Genomic DNA, 20,861 nt, shown 5'->3' with positions numbered 1-20,861 from the left:
CAGAATAATTTGCATTGTACCAAACACTGCGGGAGGGGAGGGAAGAAAAAAGCATGGAGCTTCCTCCACCACCAGACTCCATGTTGCCTTCCTAATAGCTTAATGAACTTTACTTTGGTGGGTAACCTTCAGAAAAATTCACTAGGCTATAAAATAAAGGGGGAAAGAACCCACAGTTATTTTTCACCTGAGACGACTAAGGAATTGAGTACTTTGAACTTTGTGGGAGATCTTGACCAGAGGAGTGGTCAGCCATCTTGCTGGAAGGTAGATTGGTAAGAATAAAGGCCTGAATAAAGGCTGCAGATTGTTTTATTAAGCCTTAGCCGTTAGATGGCATTTTTCACTGGCATTTTCTTGCAACCATTTCTAACTCTACCCTTTATACTTGAACTCACTTAAAATCCAATCTTGTATTGTTAATAAACTTGTTTTACTTTTAATCTAACCCAACCCACTGCTGTGTTTGAATTAAAGTGAACGTGAACTCTAGTTAATGTGGCAAGCTGTTGGATATTGTATCTTTAAAGGAACAAACAAACCTTAAATCTCTCTGAATGGTCCAAGAGAGGGCTGGACATTGCAGAGCACACGGTTTTGGAAAAGTTTGGAATTGTGTTGGGGTCATCTTGCCAGGTGTAACCGGAGCATGGCTGCTGGAATCACAGAAACTCAGTGCAGGCTTGTCCGCTGGCTAGAAACATCCAGACAAGAGCACCACAGAGCAGAGCCTTTTGAAGCACTTAAGAGTTACAGGGCAAGCAATGACACAACACCTCACTGGTCTAGATTGCCCCCCAGAATGTGACATATGGTCAGCACAGACACTACTGGTATATTCCCCCTTGATTTAACAAGAGCAGGTGGCTGGCAGAGCATTCTGTAAGGGTCCCAGGACACTGGAATGCCCTCCCACCCAGCTCCAAAGCAGCCTGGGGATTTGTCAACTTTCAGGGCACATTGCAGCGCCCATTTCCATCACCTGACCTTTGATGAGAGGTAGGTGGGTTGCAGTGTAGGCCAACATATTGGGGTGATGGTATTTGATCTTGCTGCTGGGCAGACCAGAGAGCTGACTGGGTTTGTAATTTTAAATAATTGGCAGAGTGCTCAGAGCCTGTGTATGGACTAAATTGAAAAAAATAAAGTAAATAAAAATAAGAATAAGAATGGGCTCTGGTGGAGGAAGAATTATTGCTGCTTCCAGATGGAGTTCTTTCAGAAACTTCCATGCAAGAAAACTTCCCCTCCAATGACTGCAGAGGGCATATAGAAAGGATGAATTTGACCCAAGCCCACCAGACAGACCGCATGTGTCTACAGTATCTTTAATTCAAATGCTGTACCAATAAAAAGTATATTTACCAATAGGGGGAGTTAGGTTTCTACTGGTTTCATTTGGGATTGTAATCACCTGTTCTTCCCCCTCAGCCTTGCAGCAAATGGTTCCTACCTGCTTGTACTTGGCAGGAAGGCTCCACCCACAGGCCTGTAATCGACCGTCATCATTCCGCACATGCTCTCGGACCTGGCGGTACTGCTCGCGCTTCTGTTCGCGACGTGTGGATGACGTACAGTCACTGAGGAGAGAAGCAACAGTGTTACTTCTCAATCTATGGTTAAAAACAGAGGCAGAGAGTCAAGAAAGCATTGCCATGGAAGGCAGAAGACAAACAGTCAGAGGTCAAAGAATACAAAGCAGGAAATAAAAGAGTGTCTTTGACAAGGAGAAAAGGAGGAGCAGGAAACAAGAGAGATAAAAGTCCTGTTGTGAGGTGGACCCAGGGAAGCCCTAATCTCTAGCTCCCTTCCAACTCACCCATTGTGGTAAGACAGGTCCTTGGGAACACACCTAGAACCCTTCAGAGATGGAGAATCAGCTTTCTTGGGGACAAACATTCATGGGAGACCCTAAGATTATCAGCTTAGGTTCCTTTGCATTTTACTGACCCCATGACCTCAGTTGGAAGATATTCCTTCTTTCATTCCAATCAACTGTTTAATCTTTTCCACGTCTTAAAACCCTCTCTGTTGGCTTGCTGAGAAGGTGAGCAGCTCCTTTGAAACTGCAGAACAAGTGACCAGCAAGTAGAGGGTGCAAAGCAAGGCCGGATTTCCAATTAGGCACAGTAGGCACATGCCTAGGAGCGCCTAAAAGTCAAAAGTGGGTTAAAAGTTAAAAAATGTAATACATACAGCTCCCCTGTGGGCAGCCAGGCTCCTGGAACGGGTTGGTGGCTGCCCCGCCTGTGGGGCTGGAGCAGGGCGAGCGTCTGAGTCAGGCCGCCTGGGCGAGCTGACCCGCAGGCGGGCGGGGCAGCTGCTGCAGGTGCTGGGAGCGTCCCGGTCCCTTCCCAATCTCGGCCGCCGCACTGCCTCTGCCCAGTGCCAGGAAGGGAAAGGGAGGGAGGTGGCTAGTGCCCCATTCACTTGCACAGGCAGAGCCGTGGGGAGAGGTACAGTCCCCCCCATGTGCCTCACCTGGGATGGGTGGGCTGCTCCCCACCTCAGGCTGGGAGCACCATGCATGCTGGTGGATCTCATGCCTTCCTGGAGAGGCTGTGTTTATATTTTTTTTTTGTTTCATTTCTTATGGAAAACACGAAGGGCAGCTGTAGGCAGGGGGGGCATTGAAGATGCTGTGCCTAAGGGTGCGTGAGGTGTAAATCTGGTCTTGGGTGCAGAAGTGACATGTCTTCATCTCCAGTTCAGAAACCAAGAACATCACCTCCATGATGCTCCCAGTCCCACCTGATGTGAGGAATCAGGTTGTGGCGGTCACCAGAGTGGATAAAAATCAACGATTAAAAAAAAAAATAAAAAAAATCAGATCTAAAGATCGTTTTAATTAAGATATATTATACCTCAAAGATATCTCATCATGGAATAGGGATTATAAATTCTAATTCTATAGTATGAGACAATATATTCATGTAACGTTTAAGAAAAGTTTTGTAAATGAGTTCCGAGAGTTCATGGATTAGGGACCCAATCTTATGGGATTCCAGGGGCTTCTGTTTAGACTATTTAGGTTAATCTTTCTATCTACCCAATGGGATTTAGTGCTCAGTCTAGAAGATACCATCGGAGATGCTTAGTTTTGCAGTTCTCAAATTGTGGATTTGTGTCTCCAGAGAGAACATGCTTGTTAACAGCAAAAATGTTTTAAATAAATAAATAAATACTACATTGAGGTGAGAAATAACAAACCTCAACCCTACTGTCCCTCTGCAAATTTGTGTACACAGAGTCAATCCCTTACCCCTCTGTAAAAGTGCAAAGTTTCAAAAAGTTCAATGAATAAAAGATTGGGGGCGGAATAGATCTGGACAAGGAGAAGTCTGGAGATAAATGTGAGAAGGGAGGGACAGGCAGTAGAAACACAAGTGAAACTGTTTGAGCAGCATATTCCAGAAACCTTGAGGTCTTTCTGAGTGTAGCCTTCATTGATTTGAAATCTACCATAGCATTCTCTCACTAGAAAGGAAAACCTATGATGGCAGCGGGCTGTAAAAGAGATCCAGTTTGGGAATATTTTAATTAAATAATCAAATTCCCCTCTACTTGGGGGTAAGACAGGCATGCGTACAAAATGCAAACAGTGCAACAAAGAAATGCAAGGCCTGTTTGCCCGAAAGAAACAACATCATGAAAAGCGTTCCTTCTCAGGAGGAAGCTGTGTTGAAGATGATGAAAGGAACATGTCTGAACATGCAGGATCTTCAGGTTGGTAAACTTTTTTATTTCATACTTCTTCCTTAAGAGCTGCCTGTCTTCCTTCTGGGCTATTTTTGAATTCTCATGTTTGAGCAAAAAATATAGTTGTTACTCTATGGTACAATGATTTTAGATGCAGTTGTGATAAAAAATAAATAGCTGAAATAGGCAGATTTTCCTTTTACAATTTCACCTTTAAAGTAGTACTGAGTGTCAGTGAATGCAATGAATAATACTAAAGGAACAGTACGGTAATAATAATTAACTAACTGCATTGACTTATTTGGTCTGAAGATTATCCACCTTCAAGATCACCATCATTTTCTATAGTTTCAGAGTTATCTGCCAATGATAGTGTTTCAGTCACATCATGTATGTCACATAGCCACAGTATATCACCTGCAGCAAAAAAAAACACCCTCCATCATCCAGAAACAACCATAGATAAGTTTGTGATAAGAACCAGCAGATTACAAAAAGAGTTAATTGATTAAAAATTGCCCAGTTTGTTAATGCTACAAACTCTCCTTTCCATATCATGGAGCAGGTCCTCAAGGAATCAATCCTGAAGCACTTACATGAGAGGAAAGTGATCAGGAACAGTCAGCATGGATTCACCAAGGGAAGGTCATGCATGACTAATCTAATCGCCTTCTATGATGAGATTACCGGTTCTGTGGATGAAGGGAATGCAGTGGATGTATTGTTTCTTGACTTTAGCAAAGCTTTTGACACGGTCTCCCACAGTATTCTTGTCAGCAAGTTAAAGAAGTATGGGCTGGATGAATGCACTATAAGGTGGGTAGAAAGTTGGCTAGATTGTCGGGCTCAACGGGTAGTGATCAATGGCTCCATGTCTAGATGGCAGCCAGTATCAAGTGGAGTGCCCCAGGGGTCGGTCCTGGGGCTGGTTTTGTTCAGTATCTTCATAAATGATCTGGAGGATGGTGTGGATTGCACTCTCAGCAAATTTGCGGATGATACTAAACTGGGAGGAGTGGTAGATACGCTGGAGGGCAGGGATAGGATACAGAGGGACCTAGACAAATTGGAGGATTGGGCCAAAAGAAATCTGATGAGGTTCAACAAGGATAAGTTCAGGGTCCTGCACTCAGGACGGAAGAATCCAATGCACAGCTACAGACTAGGGACCGAATGGCTAGGCAGCAGTTCTGCGGAAAAGGACCTAGGGGTGACAGTGGACGAGAAGCTGGATATGAGTCAACAGTGTGCCCTTGTTGCCAAGAAGGCCAATGGCATTTTGGGATGTATAAGTAGGGGCATAGCCAGCAGATCAAGGGACGTGATCGTTCCCCTCTATTCGACATTGGTGAGGCCTCATCTGGAGTACTGTGTCCAGTTTTGGGCCCCACACTACAAGAAGGATGTGGAAAAATTGGAGAGAGTCCAGCGAAGGGCAACAAAAATGATTAGGGGTCTGGAACACATGACTTATGAGGAAAGGCTGAGGGAACTGGGATTGTTTAGTCTGCAGAAGAGAAGAATGAGGGGAGATTTGATAGCTGCTTTCAACTACCTGAGAGGTGGTTCCAAAGAGAATGGTTCTAGACTATTCTCAGTGGTAGAAGATGACAGGACAAGGAGTAATGGTCTCAAGTTGCAGTGGGGGAGGTTTAGATTGGATATTAGGAAAAACTTTTTCACTAGGAGGGTGGTGAAACACTGGAATGCGTTACCTAGGGAGGTGGTAGAATCTCCTTCCTTAGAAGTTTTTAAGGTCAGGCGTGACAAAGCCCTGGCTGGGATGATTTAATTGGGGATTGGTCCTGCTTTGAGCAGGGGGTTGGACTAGATGACCTCCTGAGGTCCCTTCCAACCCTGATATTCTATGATATGATTGAGAATCCACACTTCATTAACATGGTTCAGTCAGGATACAGTCCTCCCAACAGAGCAGATGTCGCAGGCCAATTGCTGGTTAAAGTGTATGAAAGAGAAACTGAGTAGTGTGCAAAAGGTCTAGAGGGTAAGATTGTTAACCTGAGTCTTGATGAGTGGAGAAATGTCCACAATGATCCTGTTATATGTGCTTGTGTGACAACAGAAGAAGGGAATGTCTTCCTTACAGAAACAATTGATACATCAGGAAATGCACACACAGCAGAATACTTACAAGACATAGCAGTAAAAGCTATAACAAACTGAAAAAAAAATCAAATGTCTAGTATGCAGCTTGGTCACAGACAATGCTGCAAATGAATCCAAGATGAGAAGAAATTATTTAGAAGAGAGTGAAGAGAGTCCAAAGCTAATAACACATGGTTGCAGTGCTCATTTGATGCACCTCCTAGCCAAAGACGTCAGTGTTCCAGAAATAAAGGCTAATATTGTTGAAATGGCAAAATACTTCCGTAACAAACACTTTGCAGCAGCTGCTCTGAAAAAAGTGGGAGGAACCAAGCTAACTCTCCCACAAGGCGTGCGATGGATCTCAGAAGTGGACTGTTTTGAGCACTATATAAAGAACTGGCCTAATCTGATGACAGTTTGTGAACAAAATCGTGAAAAAATAGATGGCACTGTCACAGCCAAAGTTCTCAACATGGGGCTTAAGAGAAATGTTGAACACATGCTGAGTGCCCTGAAGCCTATTTCTGTAGCCTTGAAGAAAATGCAGGGAAATAGCTGTTTTATTGATGACGCTGCTGAAATTTGGAAGGAACTGAGTGAGATCTTCAAAAGAGAAATATGCAATGACAGAGTTAAATTACAAGCATTAAAAAAACAAATGGGACAAGCACTATCTCCAGCTCATTTTCTTGCAAATATTCTCAATATTCGGTAATGGGGTCAAACCTTAACTGCTGAAGAAGAGGAGCTGGCTATGACATGGACATCCAGCAATCATCCCCCCATAATGCCAATTATAATAAACTTCAGAGCTAAGGGTGAACCATTCAAGAAATATATGTTTGCTGATGATGTTTAAAGAAAGTCACATCAGTGAACTGGTGGAAGTCACTTAAGCACTTGGATTCAGAGACTGTTGAAGTGATTATCTCACTTTTAACAGCAGTAGCTTCTTCTGCCGCTGTAAAAAAGAATATGTTCTTCCTTTGGACTAGTCATTCCAAATTGAGAAATCATTTGGGACCTGAAATAGCAGGAAAGCTTGTTTTTCTTTTCCAGATTATGAACAAACAGGAAAATGAAGGTGAAGACGACTGAGTTAGCTGGAGAAGCCAATATTTTAAGTTTCTCATGTTGACCTGACTGACACAGTCGATTTAATTTTTTTTTTAAATTTCATTTAACTATTTTAGTTAAAAATAACGTGAACAAAAACAAACCTGATTTAAAAAAAACTTGAATGTTTAAATAAAAAATTCATGTTTGTTTTGTTAAAATATTATATGTTTGCTGTTCTGGATTTTTTTCTTCAATACATAACGTTGTTGTTTTAGTTAAATAAAACAATTTAAATGTCTGTCTGGTAATGGTCTCCTCCTAATACAGCATGGCAAAAAAATCCTCCAAATATTAATGATTAACCTGTTGAATTGGAGATAGTTTATCTCCCAATCACTTCATCAATATCTGCTTCAATTACCTTTGGTAAATGAAATAACCAAACAATCATTCCTTTTCTGATATAGCTGTAAAACTAATCTGAAAAGTTTTCAAAATAAATCACTTAAAAATGTAAAGTGTGTACCTTCTAAAAATGAAACCTACATTCATCTCTGAGTTGTGAAGAATTTATATTAAGGTTATAACAACCAACAAGAATGCACTTTTATGTAGAAATCCATGATTAAATCAAGTCTTCCTGACTAATGATTTAAATCATGATTTAAATCAATTTGATTTAAATCAAATCCATGCTGGCGGTCACCCTCTCATATGGGTCTCCCCTGAGACAGCACATCACACTGTTTACTGAAGCCCAAATTGTGATCTTAATCACACAGATGTAAATCTGGGAAATTCCATTGACTCCAGTGGAGTAACTCCTGATTTACACTGGCATAACAGGGCAAAATTTGGTCTTTGGCTATATTTTACTAATAATAGAGGCTTTTTGAACATCAGTCTCAACTCTCAATGAGCTGTTTTTATCATTCCAATGTACAAACAAAAGCAGCAAAAGAACACTCTGGACAGCATGAAACTAACAGGAATCTATAACATAGCAAAGGGGTTCTGTAGCGGGGTGGACACCCTGCTCGGGCCCAGAGGGGTTTAAAACAGCCCTGAGAGAGGACTGTTGCAGAAGAAAGGCAACGGGGCTGATTGGGGAAGCAGCCTCAGCTGGGGGCCACGCCCCAGTCAGGGCCCAGCTGGCTCTAATAAAGGCTGTGAGCCAGAGGTCCAGAGAACACTCTCTCTCTAGCTCTGAGAGGGAGGGACCTGACTGCAGAGACTGGAATAGTTTGGAGCAGGGCTGGGGAAAGGCCAAGGGAGCCAGGGAGCTCTGGCCTAGGAAAGCCCCCGGCTGTAGGCCTGGGAAGGCCTATCAGGTACGGGTGTTGCAGGGGCAGCCACGAGTAGGCAGAGGCAGCAGGTCCAAACCCAGCCTTGCCTGTAATGAGTGGCTCATACTGCAGTCTGCCCTAGGGCGTGGGGGCTAGCTGGTGACTGGCAGGAGCCTATGACTGAGGTGAGGTAGGGATAGTGGGTGGGGGGTTCCCCTGGGAGGGGGAGACCCAGAACTGTGGGGTACTGCCAGGGGGCAGCACCCAGTGAAAGGGGCACCGGGGTCCTGGGAGGGACACGGGAGCCAGCAGCAAGGCGAGACACTGGCCTGAAGAGGGTGCTCTGGAGGCTGGAACGCTAACTCCCTGAGACAACCAGCAGGAGGCGCTGCCGGTGAGTCTGCGCCCCGTGATAGGTTCTCAAACATCATTGCACCACTAACCCCATTCTGACAACTAAGTCGGTATATGACCTCGGGGGGTAGGGGATGCACAGCCTGAGCCCTGCCATCATGGATATGGGGAGAGGGGGCTGTTGCCCAAGCCCCGCCATCCCAGGTGAGGGTGAAACTTGGGCTTCAGCTTCAGCCCCAGGTTCCAACAAGTCTAATGCTGGACCTGGCGATCCTATTAAAATGGGGTCATGACCTACTCTGCAGTCCACAATATGAGAACCCACACTTCGTTAACATGGTTCAGTCATTAAGACCAGGATACAGTCCACCCAACAGAGCAGATGTCGCAGGCCAATTGCTGGATAAAGTGTATGAAAGAGAAATTGAACAGAGTGCAAAAGGTCTAGAGCTTCACAGTCTAGAGATAACCTCTTCCATTCCTGATCCAGTGCCCTTCCAACAACTCCCTTGCAAAGCTGCATAGGGAACAGCATTCTACTGTCACATAATCCAAACTCCTTCCACAAAACACAACTCCTCAAAAACTAAAAGCTGAAAATCACAGACCACATGCAATATAAACAAAGAATTAAAAGTCAACTGTAGCAGAGGCACAAAGGGGGAGGGGGCAATTCTGCAGCAGCAACAGCTGAGTGGCCCTCTTCCAGCACTGTAAGTGTTAAAATCAAATACTGTAGCCTGGGCAGTGCTGCTGAGAAAGCACCCAGGAGTCTACAGTTGAGCCCTGGAGGGGACAGAGGAAAGAGGCTGCTGGTGGAGTCCTCAGTATCTCTACCAAAGCCCTTCTTCATCCTCCCACATAGCCAGTGCAGCCAATGGTGTTCAGGACTTGATCCAGAGCTGGTGGGCAACTGAATCACAGTAGGGTCACTTTGCTCCTGGCTCATCTAGATGAAATCTCATCATGGCCTACGGAGCACAAGATAAAACCAAAAACACATTTGGGAAGATAGAGCGCATACTGCTAATCTGCTGAGCCTGCCCCAGGGAGAAGTGAGGGGTGAAAGGTCAGGTGGATATACACAAGAGCCTGGCGAGATTCCACAGCTAAGTACAGAATTAAACACTGTCCTTAACAGATAACACAGGCAGGGGATCCATCTTCTTCATTAAACTGATTAATGTACCATTTAAGCCACAGTCCTCTGAGAAAAAGCCCATTTTAAAACAATTTGGTTGCCACTTGGCTGATCTGCAGAGGGATCTGGCTTTGCTCATAGCAGGTGACTCACTCTTCAGGGAAGAATTCGAGGGTGCGGCTGCCAGAAGAGATCTGGCACATGGTATGGCTGCGGCGTTGACTGAACCCAGCTGCTGTTGGAGACTTATAGTGGATGTTCATCGATGGGTAGTTCCTCTTCGCAGGCGGGGGACTGGAGGAAGAGCTGAACAGGCGACTAAAGCTGGGAATGGAGAGAAGCCAACAAATAAGGAATGAGAAGAGCAGAAGGACAATCTGCAACACAGATTCAAGATATGGAAGAAACAAGCACAAGAACAGGAGTCCTGAAAATCCTTCCATGGAATTGCCCAGGTTTGAGTGCAGTGATCCTTAGCACTACAGATGGGTTTGTGTCTGTGTTTGTTTTCACCAGTGGAGGCTACCCTGTTCTGAATCAGTTATATTATGATTACTGTCCCTTGCTGTAAACTGATTGTGAGTACATGTGTGAGAGTCCATTACACCTCTCCAGTCCCAGTTGTAAGTAATCTCCACAGGATTTGTAAAACAAAAGCCATATGTAGTTTAGATTTGATTTACATTTTACCTGGACCAATGAGGTTTTTGGGGTATAGTGGTTCAGATAACAGCTTACATTTTTGGCTCATCTCTACTTTGATTCTGCTTCTCGTGCTATCAGGCTGGTGCCTAAAATAGTAACAGCAACACTATCCTCTTTTAAGTCTTCACAGACCATCCAGTAACTTACAATTGCCAAATAGTGGACTTCTTCTTCTCCTGGACAGATGGGTGCTCCCGGGAAGCTCTGAGGACAAATGTTTCAGACAACCATTAATTTCAGCATCATACTAAGGAGATGTTTCCCTTTTTACCCAGCTTCAGGGCAGCTGGTTGGCTCCAGGGGCAAAGAGGGGAGGAGGCAGACTTGGAGTCCTCCATTCAAGAATTTCTTCTGGCAACATGATTCAAAGGATGACATGAACAAAAGGAGCTGAGGTACAGCCATCTTGAGTAATGAAAGGAGCCTGGAGTAGACTGTGTCTCTATGTGTGTATGATGTGGAAACAAATGCTGTCAATTTAAAGTGGTATCAGTGGTATCAGCTCAAATCACTACCAGGGCCACAGTCAGCCCCTGGTAACTGGGGGCTCAGATATTATTTTTCATTTTTAGCTGCAGTCACAGAGATTCATTAAATTAGGGAAAAAAGAACAGGAGGACTTGTGCACCTTAGAGACTAACAAATTTTTTGAGCATAAGCTTTCGTGGGCTATAGCCCACTTCATTGGATGCATGCAGTGGAAAATACAGTAGGATGATTTTATATACACAGAGAACATGAAACAATGGGTGTTACCATACACACTGTAACGAGAGTGATCAGGTAAGGTGAGCTATTACCAGCAGGAGAGAAAAAAAACCTTTTGTAGTGAAAATCAAGATGGGCCATTTCCAGCAGTTGACAAGAACGTGCGAGGAACAGTGTGTGTGTGTGTGTGGGGGGGGGGGGATAGTTTTACTTTGTGTAATGTCACATCCACTCCCAGTCTGTATTCAAGCCTAATGTAATGGTGTCCAGTTTGCAAATTAATTCCAATTCAGCAGTCTCTCGTTGAAGTCTGTTTTTGAAGTATTTTTGTTGTAATATTGCGACTTCTACATCTGTAATCGAGTGACCAGAGAGATTGAAGTGTTCTCCAACTGGTTTTTGAATGTTATAATTCTTGACGTCTGATTTGTGTCTATTTATTCTTTTACGTGGAGACTGTCTGGTTTGGCCAATGTACATGGCAGACGGGCACTGCTGGCACATGATGGCATATATCAAATTGGTAGATGCACAGGTGAACGAGCCTCTGATGGTGTGGCTGATGTGATTAGGCCCTGTGATGGTGTCCCCTGAATAGATATGTGGACACGGATGGCAATGGGCTTTGTTGCAAGGATAGGTTCCTGGGTTAGTGTTTTTGTTGTGTGGTGTGTGGTTGCTGGTGAGTAAGCAACCACACACCACAGGTTGGGGGGCTGTCTACAAGCAGGTTGGGGGGCTGTCTACAAGCAAGGACTGGCCTGTCTCCCAGGATCTGTGAGAGTGATGGGTCATCCTTCAGGATAAGTTGTAGATCCTTGATGATGAGCTGGAGAGGTTTTAGTTGGGGGCTGAAGGTGATGGCTAGTGGCGTTCTGTTGGGCTTGTCCCATAGTAGGTGACTTCTGGGTACTCTTTTGGCTCTGTCAATCTGTTTCTTCACTTCAGCAGGTGGGTACTGTATTTGTAAGAACGCTTGATAGAGATCTTGTAGGTGTTTGTCTCTGTCTGAGGGGTTGGTGCAAATGCGGTTGTATCGTAGAGCTTGGCTGTAGACAATGGATCGTGTGGTGTGGTCTGGATGAAAACTGGAGGCATGTAGACAGAGACAAACACCTACAAGAGCTCTATCAAGCATTCTTACAACTACAATACCCACCTGCTGAAGTGAAGAAACAGATTGACAGAGCCAGAAGAGTACCCAGAAGTCACCTACTATGGGACAAGCCCAACAAAGAAAGTAAAAGAACGCCACTAGCCGTCACCTTCAGCCCTCAACTAAAACCTCTCCAGTGCATCATCAAGGATCTACAACCTATCCTGAGGGACGACCCATCACTCTCACCGATATTGGGAGACAGGCCAGTCCTTGCTTACAGACAGCTCCCTAACCTGAAGCAAATACTCACCAGCAACCACACACCACACAACAAAAACACTAACCCAGGAAACCATCCTTGCAACAAAGCTTGTTGCCAACTGTGTCCACATATCTATTCAGGGGACACCATCACAGGGCCTAATCACATCAGCCACTATCAGAGGCTCGTTCACCTGCACATCTATCAATGTGATATATGCCATCATGTGCCAGCAATGCCCCTCTGTCATGTACATTGGCCAAACCGGACAGTCTCTACATAAAAGAATAAATGGACACAAATCAGACATCAAGAATTATAAAATTCAAAAACCAGTCGGAGAACACTTCAATCTTTCTGGTCACTCGATTACAGACCTAAAAGTCGCAATATTACAACAAAATAACTTCAAAAACAGACTCCCACGAGAGACTGCTGAATTGGAATTAATTTGCAAACTGGACACCATTACATTAGGCTTGAATACAGACTGGGAGTGGATGTGTCATTACACAAAGTAAAATTATTTCCCCATGTTTATCCCCCCCCCCGCCCCACTGTTCCTCACACGTTCTTGTCAACTGCTGGGAATGGCCCATCTTGATTATCACTACAAAAGGCTTTTTTTCTCTCCTGCTGGTAATAGCTCACCTTAACTGATCACTCTCGTTATAGTGTGTATGGTAACACCCACTGTTTCATGTTCCCTGTGTATATAAAATAGTTCTACTGTATTTTCCACTGCATGCATCTGATGAAGTCGGCTGTAGCCCACAAAAGCTTATGCTCAAATAAATCTGTTAGTCTCTAAGATGCCACAAGTACTCCTGTTCTTTTTGTGGATAGAGACTAACACGGCTGCTACTCTGAAACCATTAGGGGCCATCTTTACTCCTCATTTCCCATGTTATATGGCACATACAGGGAACTCTGCAAGATTCACCTTAGCCAGCAGGACCAATCTTAAACAAAACCACTCAGGGCCTCCATGTATCTTTGACAACTCATACACTCATTCTCAGCCCCAGCCCCAGCTACAGGAACCAAAAGAGCAGGTTTTAAGCATCAGAGACCTCGCTATGTTCTGAGAACCTTCAGCAATTCACAACCTAATTTCTTTATTTGGGCCCCACAAATTGTAAGGTCCGACCTACAAGCCAAATATGTAACCAGATTGTGCCCCAACCCTCTTGTACAGGAACTCCCAGCCTCACCTGATCATCTCTGTCCACCTGACCGCTTCCTGTAGCTCCATTAGCCTCTCTTTGTACTGGTTGCGCTCCATCAGGACACGGGCCATCTCTACACGGGTAAAGCGGCGGCGCTGGGCTATGGGAATGTTGTCCTGCAGGGGGGAGGAGCACTGCTTCAGCCAACAAGAAATGGAAGGGGGTTGAGGTTAGTAAAGAGGAAGTTAGGAGATGAAAGACATAATTGTCGGCTGTCTGCCTATCTTGTTTAATGTTTCCCCTCCCACTTGAGGCTCTAACTGTAGCCAAATGGCTCCAGCAGCAGTTTGGGGACAAAAAGCAGGGAGCACCATGTAACAGCATTTGTTCATAATGGAGGGGGAAGAGATGGGAGGCATCCTGCTCATTTTCACTAAGAAGAGAAAATGGTGGGGTAGGGGGAACTGCTGCTACAGATCACCAAGGAAAACGCTTTCCCTGGTCACCTGGCATGACTGCACTCACCTGCTCTCTCTCTGAGTCTGGCTGATTCTCTGGGGAGGATGCCAAGGAGGCACTTCCTCCCACTAACCACTGTGCAGCATGGGGAAAAGGACATGGTCAAAATTCCCATGTGCAGTAATTCCCCAGCTAACCAGTGCTAAAGGCTAAAGGTTAGGATGGGGCACAACAAGCATTTTGGGTTAGAAGGTGTACTCAGCTACCAGGACCAGGAAGGAAAAGCCATTTGTAAGGGGAGGACAGAATGTTGCTCATGATTCACTAGACACAGACCAGGGAGAGACATGGGCACATAGTCTCTGCACTCAAAGAGCTCCCTAGCACTAGGCTTTTACAGACTGAAATAAACTAAGTGGTTCAACCCTCAAAATCTAAAATTCCAATGTTCTTAGTGGTTACCTGTGAAGTTAGAAAAATTAGTCACTGGAAATGCAAGGCGCATGCAATTACTGACATTTGAAAAACAAAAGAATTTCTGTATGGCTCAGCAGAATTTCCTGCCATATGGAGATTGTTCAGGTAAGATGTTCAGCAAGTCCCAAGCGCAGGGCTCAAGCTGGTTAGTTCCTCTCTGCCAACTCCCAATAAGAAAAGGTTACTGACTGTAACTGGTTCTTCAAGATGTGATGCAGACGTGTATTCCTCTTACACCCAGCACACCAAAGCCAGAGCCTTTTGCCTAGTAGTACCCGTAGAGGAGTGGCACTCACGGCTGTGACTCCTGCCCTGGCTATATGAGGCATTACTGCCCTGACCTCCCTTAATTCCTTCACACTGAAATCCCAGGAGAGGAGACTCCGATGCAGAGGGGATGGAGGGTGGGTCATGGAATACGTGTCTGCATCACGAAGCAGCACAATTACAGTAAGTAACCATTTTTTCTTCGACTAGATGCAGACATGTATTCTGCTTAGGGTGACTCACAAGCAGTACCCCAATCTGGAGCCGGGCTCCGAGTCTACTGAAATAAAGATCACAGGATCACTCTTCTGAGGCCTGTGCTTGCTCTGAAAGAAGAAGAGGAAATAGCACAGTGGTCCATAAATGCATGTACGGATGACCATGTGGTGGCCCTGCAAATGTCCAGTATGGAAATGTCACTGGGGAACACTATTGATGTTGCCTGTGCTCTCCTGGATGAGCCATATCCGCTGAGGAGGTGCAGCTGAAGTTCTCTCACACGCAGCCCTGATACAGGATTTTATTCATCTAGAGATGGTCTTTGCAGAGACTGCTTGCCCCTTCTCGAGGTCTGCATATGACACAAGCAGGCGAGGCGAAACACAACACTGTTTAGTTCTGTCTAGATAAAAGGCTAGACATTTCCATATTCTGGAGGTCAGGCACACTACCTGATTCAGATGAAACAGAGACCACCTTGGATAAAAACTTTGGCTGTGGTCACAGCGTTACCTTATCCTTGGAGGATGAAGTGTTGCCATGGCATTGGAAAAAACTGACTTCCCTTGAATCGGGGGATGGAACGTTGATATTGCTGCCAAGTGCACTCTCAGTGAACTGAGGGCAGGCCCAATTTCTGAAAATGTAACAGGTACTCCAAAATGTCCTGGATGGAAGTCTCCGCCAGATGGGTCCCGTAAGCCAAGGACCCCACCAAGAACCACTTCCATTTAGCTAAGTAGGTCGTCCTACTGGAGATTTCCTACTGTTGAGTAGGACTTGTTGGACAGCATCCAAGCACTGTTTTTCCTCTTAATTTAGCCATGACGTGCAGGGAGCTGATCGCAGGATGGAGGGTGCGGCCGTGGTTCTGAGCAAGCCGGTCGGGATGGAGAGGAAGGTGGTATGGGAGGTTGAATTGACAGAGCAAGGAGATCTGAGAACCAGCACTGCCTCAGCCATGCTGGAGCAACGAGGATGAGCTTGGCCCAAATTGCTTTGAGCTTGAGGATGACCTGAGGAATAACCGGAATAGGTGGAAAGCATACAGAAGTCAATCACCAGCTGCAGTGGAAAATGTTGGAAGGAGCCTGGGTGGAGGCCCCCTCGAGAGCAGAATAGCCAACACTTCCTGTTTTTCCTCATCAAAACATGGTTGATCCTGGGGATACCCCATGTTGCAAAGACAGCCCAGAGACCACTCTCCTTCAGAGACCACTCATGGCTCAGGGAGAAAACCCTGCTGAGATGGTCCATTAAGACGATTATGCTCCCCTGGCAAATGGGTTGCTACTGGAGTGATGTCTCCTTCAATGCAAAATTGCCACAGGTTGATCGCCTCCAGGCAGAGTAACCTGGAATATGCCCCCCCACCCTCGCTTGTTCACATAGTACATTGCGGTGGTATTGTCAGGGAGTATGTGAACCAGTGTGTGTCTGATGTGATCTCAGAAGGTACAATATGCATTGTGGATGGCCCAAAGTTCCAACACATTGATATGGAGTGAGGTTTCCTGTTCCAACCACAGGCCCTGCACCCTCAATGAGTCCAGATATGTCCCCCAACCCAGAAGGGAAGTGTCAGTAACAACAGACTTGGTCGGGGAGGGCCTCATGAAGGGGACTTCTTGGAACACGTTGCAAGTGTACTTCCACCAGTGCAAGAAATCCAGGACTGCTGGAGGAAGGTGAAGCAACCTGTCTAGAGAATGTAAGGCAGGACAGTAGACCATCCTGAGCAACATCTGAAGAAGGCAAAGGCACAACCTGGTGAACTGGACCACTTGCATGCAAGCGGACATATGGCCCAATAGGCTCAGACATACGTGGACTATCATGGAAGGCTGATATTGCACACTGAGGCAGAGCCGTTGAATTGCCTCGGTTGGCAAGAACGCCCTCATCCTCATGGAATCTAACAGGGCCCCGATGAACTCGATTTTTTGAGTGGGAGCCAAGGTTGACTTTGCAGTGTTTTAAAATGAGTCCCAGACGGTTGAGCAAACCCAACGTGGTGTCAATGTGGGCAAGAACCTCCTCTCTGGAGCTTCCCTTCAGCAACCAGTCATCAAGGTATGGTAACTCCCTTCCTCCTGAGATATGCCATGACCAACACCATGCATTTGGTAAAGACTCAGGGGCCAGAAGAGAGCCTGAATGGGAGAACCGTATAGTGAAAGTGGCATTTTTCTATCACAAAACACAGAAACTTCCTGTGGTTCAGTAGAATTCCCACATGAAAGTAAGTGCCCTGAAGGTCCAGAGCAGTGAACCAGTTATTCTGAGACCATGCAGGAGAATAGCCAATAGAATGACCCTGCAGAATCTCACGTACTTGATGAATTTGTTGAGGCCACAAAGGTTGAGATCCTGCCCTTGAATTTCAGTATCAGGAAGTACTGGAAGTAAAAACTGTGCCCCCGGTGTTCCGGAAGAACCTCCTCCACCACTCCCATCTTCAACAGAGAGCTGACCTGTTTGATGAGGAGGTGAGAGAGGTCCCTGCAGAGGACAGAAGGGATGTGGGAAGGGGGCATGGAGGTGAACTGGATTGCGTAGCCTGATCTGATATTGTCTAGGACCCAGCTGCTGGAGGTAATCAAGTCCCAAGCATTGTAAAAGGGGATGGAAAGGGTGGGGTAGTGACTGGACCAATGCTCTGGACTACAGATTCAAAAGCCTGCACTGAGGGAGGACATGTGGACTGTCTGAAGCCTGAGCCCAACTGCTTCCTCTTGTGGGCTCTATCCCTCTTTCTAGGGCAGTCCTGCTGTTTCAGAGGGAAAGGAGTGCTGTGGACAATACTGTTGCTGCTGCTGCACCCCATAGTGGCATCTTTGTGCAGACAGCATGTACACTCCCAAGGACCTCAAAGCAGCCATGGAATCCTTGAAGGAGTGCAAAGTGTCATCCGTCTTGTCCAAGAACAAGATGTGGCGGTCAAAGGGTAAGTCCTCGATGGCTTGCTGGATGTCCAGAGTGGTCCCAGAGTTTTGCAGCCAGGAAGTCTTCTTTCATAGTTACTGCCGAGGCCATGACTCTGGCCGAGGTGTCTGCCCCATCAAGGGCAGACTGAAGGGACATTCTGGCCACCAAACAGCCTTCTGCAATGAATGCCCGGAACTTCTCACATGAGGCCTCAGGCAACTAGTCCTCGAATTTAGCCACGGCTGACCAATTGACAAAATCAGACTTGCCCAGCAAAACCTGTTGATTGGCGATCCTCACGTGTAGGAACAACAAGGTACGGATCTTCCTGCCCAGAAAATCCACAGCTTGGAGTCTCTGTCCTTGGGGGTAAACTTGAATCTACCCTGCTGGGTCCTGTTGTTTACCACCATTACGACCAGGGAATTTGGGTCTGTGTGGCAATAAAGCTCCTCAAATCCCTGCATGGGAACCAAGTAGTGCTTTTCCATGCACTTAGCCACCAGCAGTACCGATGTCGGTATACTCCACAGGACTCTCCTCAGCTCAAGGAGCACATCATTGATCGGGAGTGCCACTCTCCTGGGGATGGCAGGCTTAAAATGTCCACCAGTTTGTGTGTGTTCTCTTGGAGAAACTCCACCTGCATGCCCAGGGATGTGGCTACACAGAGTAAAAGGTCCTGGTACACCTTCCGGTCCTCCAGAACAGAAGGGGAGGATGAACCCGGCAGCACAACAATATCTGGCAACGAGGACAAAGGTCTCAGCTGAGCCAGAACCGGCTCTTGCTTCCAGGAAGATGTACCCAGAATGGAGGTCTCTGGTAGCTCCGCAGGGAGGAAGACCACTGCTGCCTGGGCCTGTGGCTCATCCAAAGCCACCACCATCAACGTGGCAGGTGACTTTGGCTTTGAACATGACAAAGAGTAGGATCTCCATGAATGAGGAGTGTCCCACTGAGTCCAAGGCCACTGATATGGATAGGGCATTTGAAGCCAGTAGGAGCCAGGTGAGGGACCTCCATCCCAGCCACAGGACACATGCCAATCCTGGAAGCCATACTGGTCCACTGGTGGCCCCTGGAATTCATTGAGTGATGCAGAGCAGGAGGATGATGACTCCGACTCTGAATCAGAGCCTAGGATCTCAGCGACATGGGCGGAGTGATGCTCAACGAAGCCAATAGGCAGTCCAATTCATCCATTGCCCAAAACAAGGCGGGAATCAACACCTCTGATGAAAGCAGTACTGTTAATATGCAACATGCCGGTGCCACAGGCACTGTTGGTCCCAGCACAAACAGCAGTATCGGAGTGCTCGAATGTCGAAGGCAGTGAGAGGTGCTATGGGAGCACTTGCAGCATCAAGTGCAGTGGGGCTGAAGAGGGTCCCGGTGCCGACATCCCCTGCACTGACTCCGGTACCAGCTCCACACCCATTATGGGGAGGGGAGCATCTAGGTATGGTCCCGAGGGGCACGAAGGTTCGGCGGCATACTCCACTAGAGGGGCTGCTAAAGGAGGGAGCCTCAAAGTCCTGGACCAACAGTGAGGACAAAATGGAAAGGCAGAGCAGATCTGATGCAGCCTGATTCATTGACACAGTGGCTAATCGGTACCGGCATCGACTTCATTGGCACCAGACTAAACAGACACCCAGAGGTTGGAACCAGAGTCAATGGTATCAGGTTTCTGCCCTTCCCAATTGGAACCAGGGAAGGGTCAGAGGTACCCCCACCATCCCATGCACCAGAGCCAGTATACACTTTCCCTGGGGCAGAGGAGTTGCCCCAAGACCTGGAGCAGTTCTGATTGGTCTTATGAGACCTCTTCCTTAGCACTGATCACAGAGAATCACAAAATCATAGAATATTAGGGTTGGAAGGGACCTCAGGAGGTCATCTAGTTCAATCCCCTGCTCAAAGCAGGACCAACACCAACTAAATCATCCCAGCCAAGGCTTTGTCAAGCCAGGCCTTAAAAACCTCTAAGGATGGAGATTCCACCACCTCCCTAGGTAACCCATTCCAGTGCTTCACCACCCTCCTAGTGAAATAGTGTTTCCTAATATCCAACCTTGACCTCCCGCACTGCAACTTGAGACCATTGCTTCTTGTTCTGTCATCTGCCACCACTGAAAACAGCCTAGCTCCATCCTCTTTGGAACCCCTCTTCAGGTAATTGAAAGCTGCTATCGAATGCTCCCTCTCTCCTCTCTTCTGCAGACTATATAAGCCCAGTTCCCTCAGCCTATCCTCATAAGTCATTTTCATTGCCCTCCACTGGACTCTCTACAATTTGTCCACATCCCTTCTTTAGTGGGCGAGGGGAAACCAAAACTGGACGCAATACTCCAGGTGTGGCCTCATCAGTGCCAAATAGAGGGGAATAATCACTTCCCTCGATCAGCTGGCAATGCTCCTACTAATACAGCCCAATATGCCATTGGCCTTCTTGGCAACAAGAGCACACTGCTGACTCATATCCAGCTTCTTGTCCACTGTAATCCACAGGTCTTTTTCTGCAGAACTGCTGCTTAGCCAGTCAGTCCCCAGCCTGTGGCGGTGCATGGGATTCTTTCTTCCTAAATGCAGAACTCTGCACTTCTCTTTGTTGGACCTCATCAGATTTCTTTTGGCCCAGTCCTCTAATTTGTCTAGGTCACTCTGGACCCTATCCCTACCCTCCAGCGTATCTACCTCTCCCCCCAGCTTAGTGTCATCTGCGAACTTGCTGAGGGTGCAATCCATCCCATCATCCAGCTTATTAATAAAGATGTTGAACAAAACGGCCCCAGGACCCACCCCTGGGGCACTCCACTTGATACCGGCTGCCGACTAGACATCAAGCCATTGATCACTACCCATTGAGCCCGACAATCTAGTCAGCTTTCTAACCACCTTATCGTCCATTCATCCA

The 20,861-nt window shown here is 46.4% G+C and overlaps 1 protein-coding gene across 36 annotated transcripts in view; it reads right to left on the bottom strand.

Moving 5' to 3' along the window:
• MAPK8IP3 (mitogen-activated protein kinase 8 interacting protein 3) overlaps positions 1-20,861 on the bottom strand; it is a 155,443-nt gene that overhangs the window by 28,653 nt on the left and 105,929 nt on the right. For 15 of the 36 annotated variants that reach the window (XM_048867662.2, XM_048867624.2, XM_048867639.2 and 12 more), the window contains 5 exons: positions 13,637-13,788; positions 10,501-10,557; positions 9,802-9,972; positions 1,454-1,613; positions 543-656 (listed from right to left, as the gene is read on the bottom strand). In XM_048867662.2, the coding sequence (XP_048723619.1) occupies positions 543-656; positions 1,454-1,613; positions 9,802-9,972; positions 10,501-10,557; positions 13,637-13,788 (654 nt within the window). The remainder of the gene's footprint in view (positions 1-542; positions 657-1,453; positions 1,614-9,801; positions 9,973-10,500; positions 10,558-13,636; positions 13,789-20,861) is intronic. The other 21 variants (XM_048867654.2, XM_048867648.2, XM_048867653.2 and 18 more) reach the window with 8 other exon arrangements.

The sequence above is a fragment of the Caretta caretta genome, chromosome 10 (genome assembly GCF_965140235.1).
Source record: "Caretta caretta isolate rCarCar2 chromosome 10, rCarCar1.hap1, whole genome shotgun sequence".
NCBI lineage: Eukaryota > Metazoa > Chordata > Testudines > Cheloniidae > Caretta > Caretta caretta.
The sequence above is the reverse complement of the archived record's forward strand: the minus strand, read 5'-3'. Positions and strand labels throughout refer to the sequence as shown.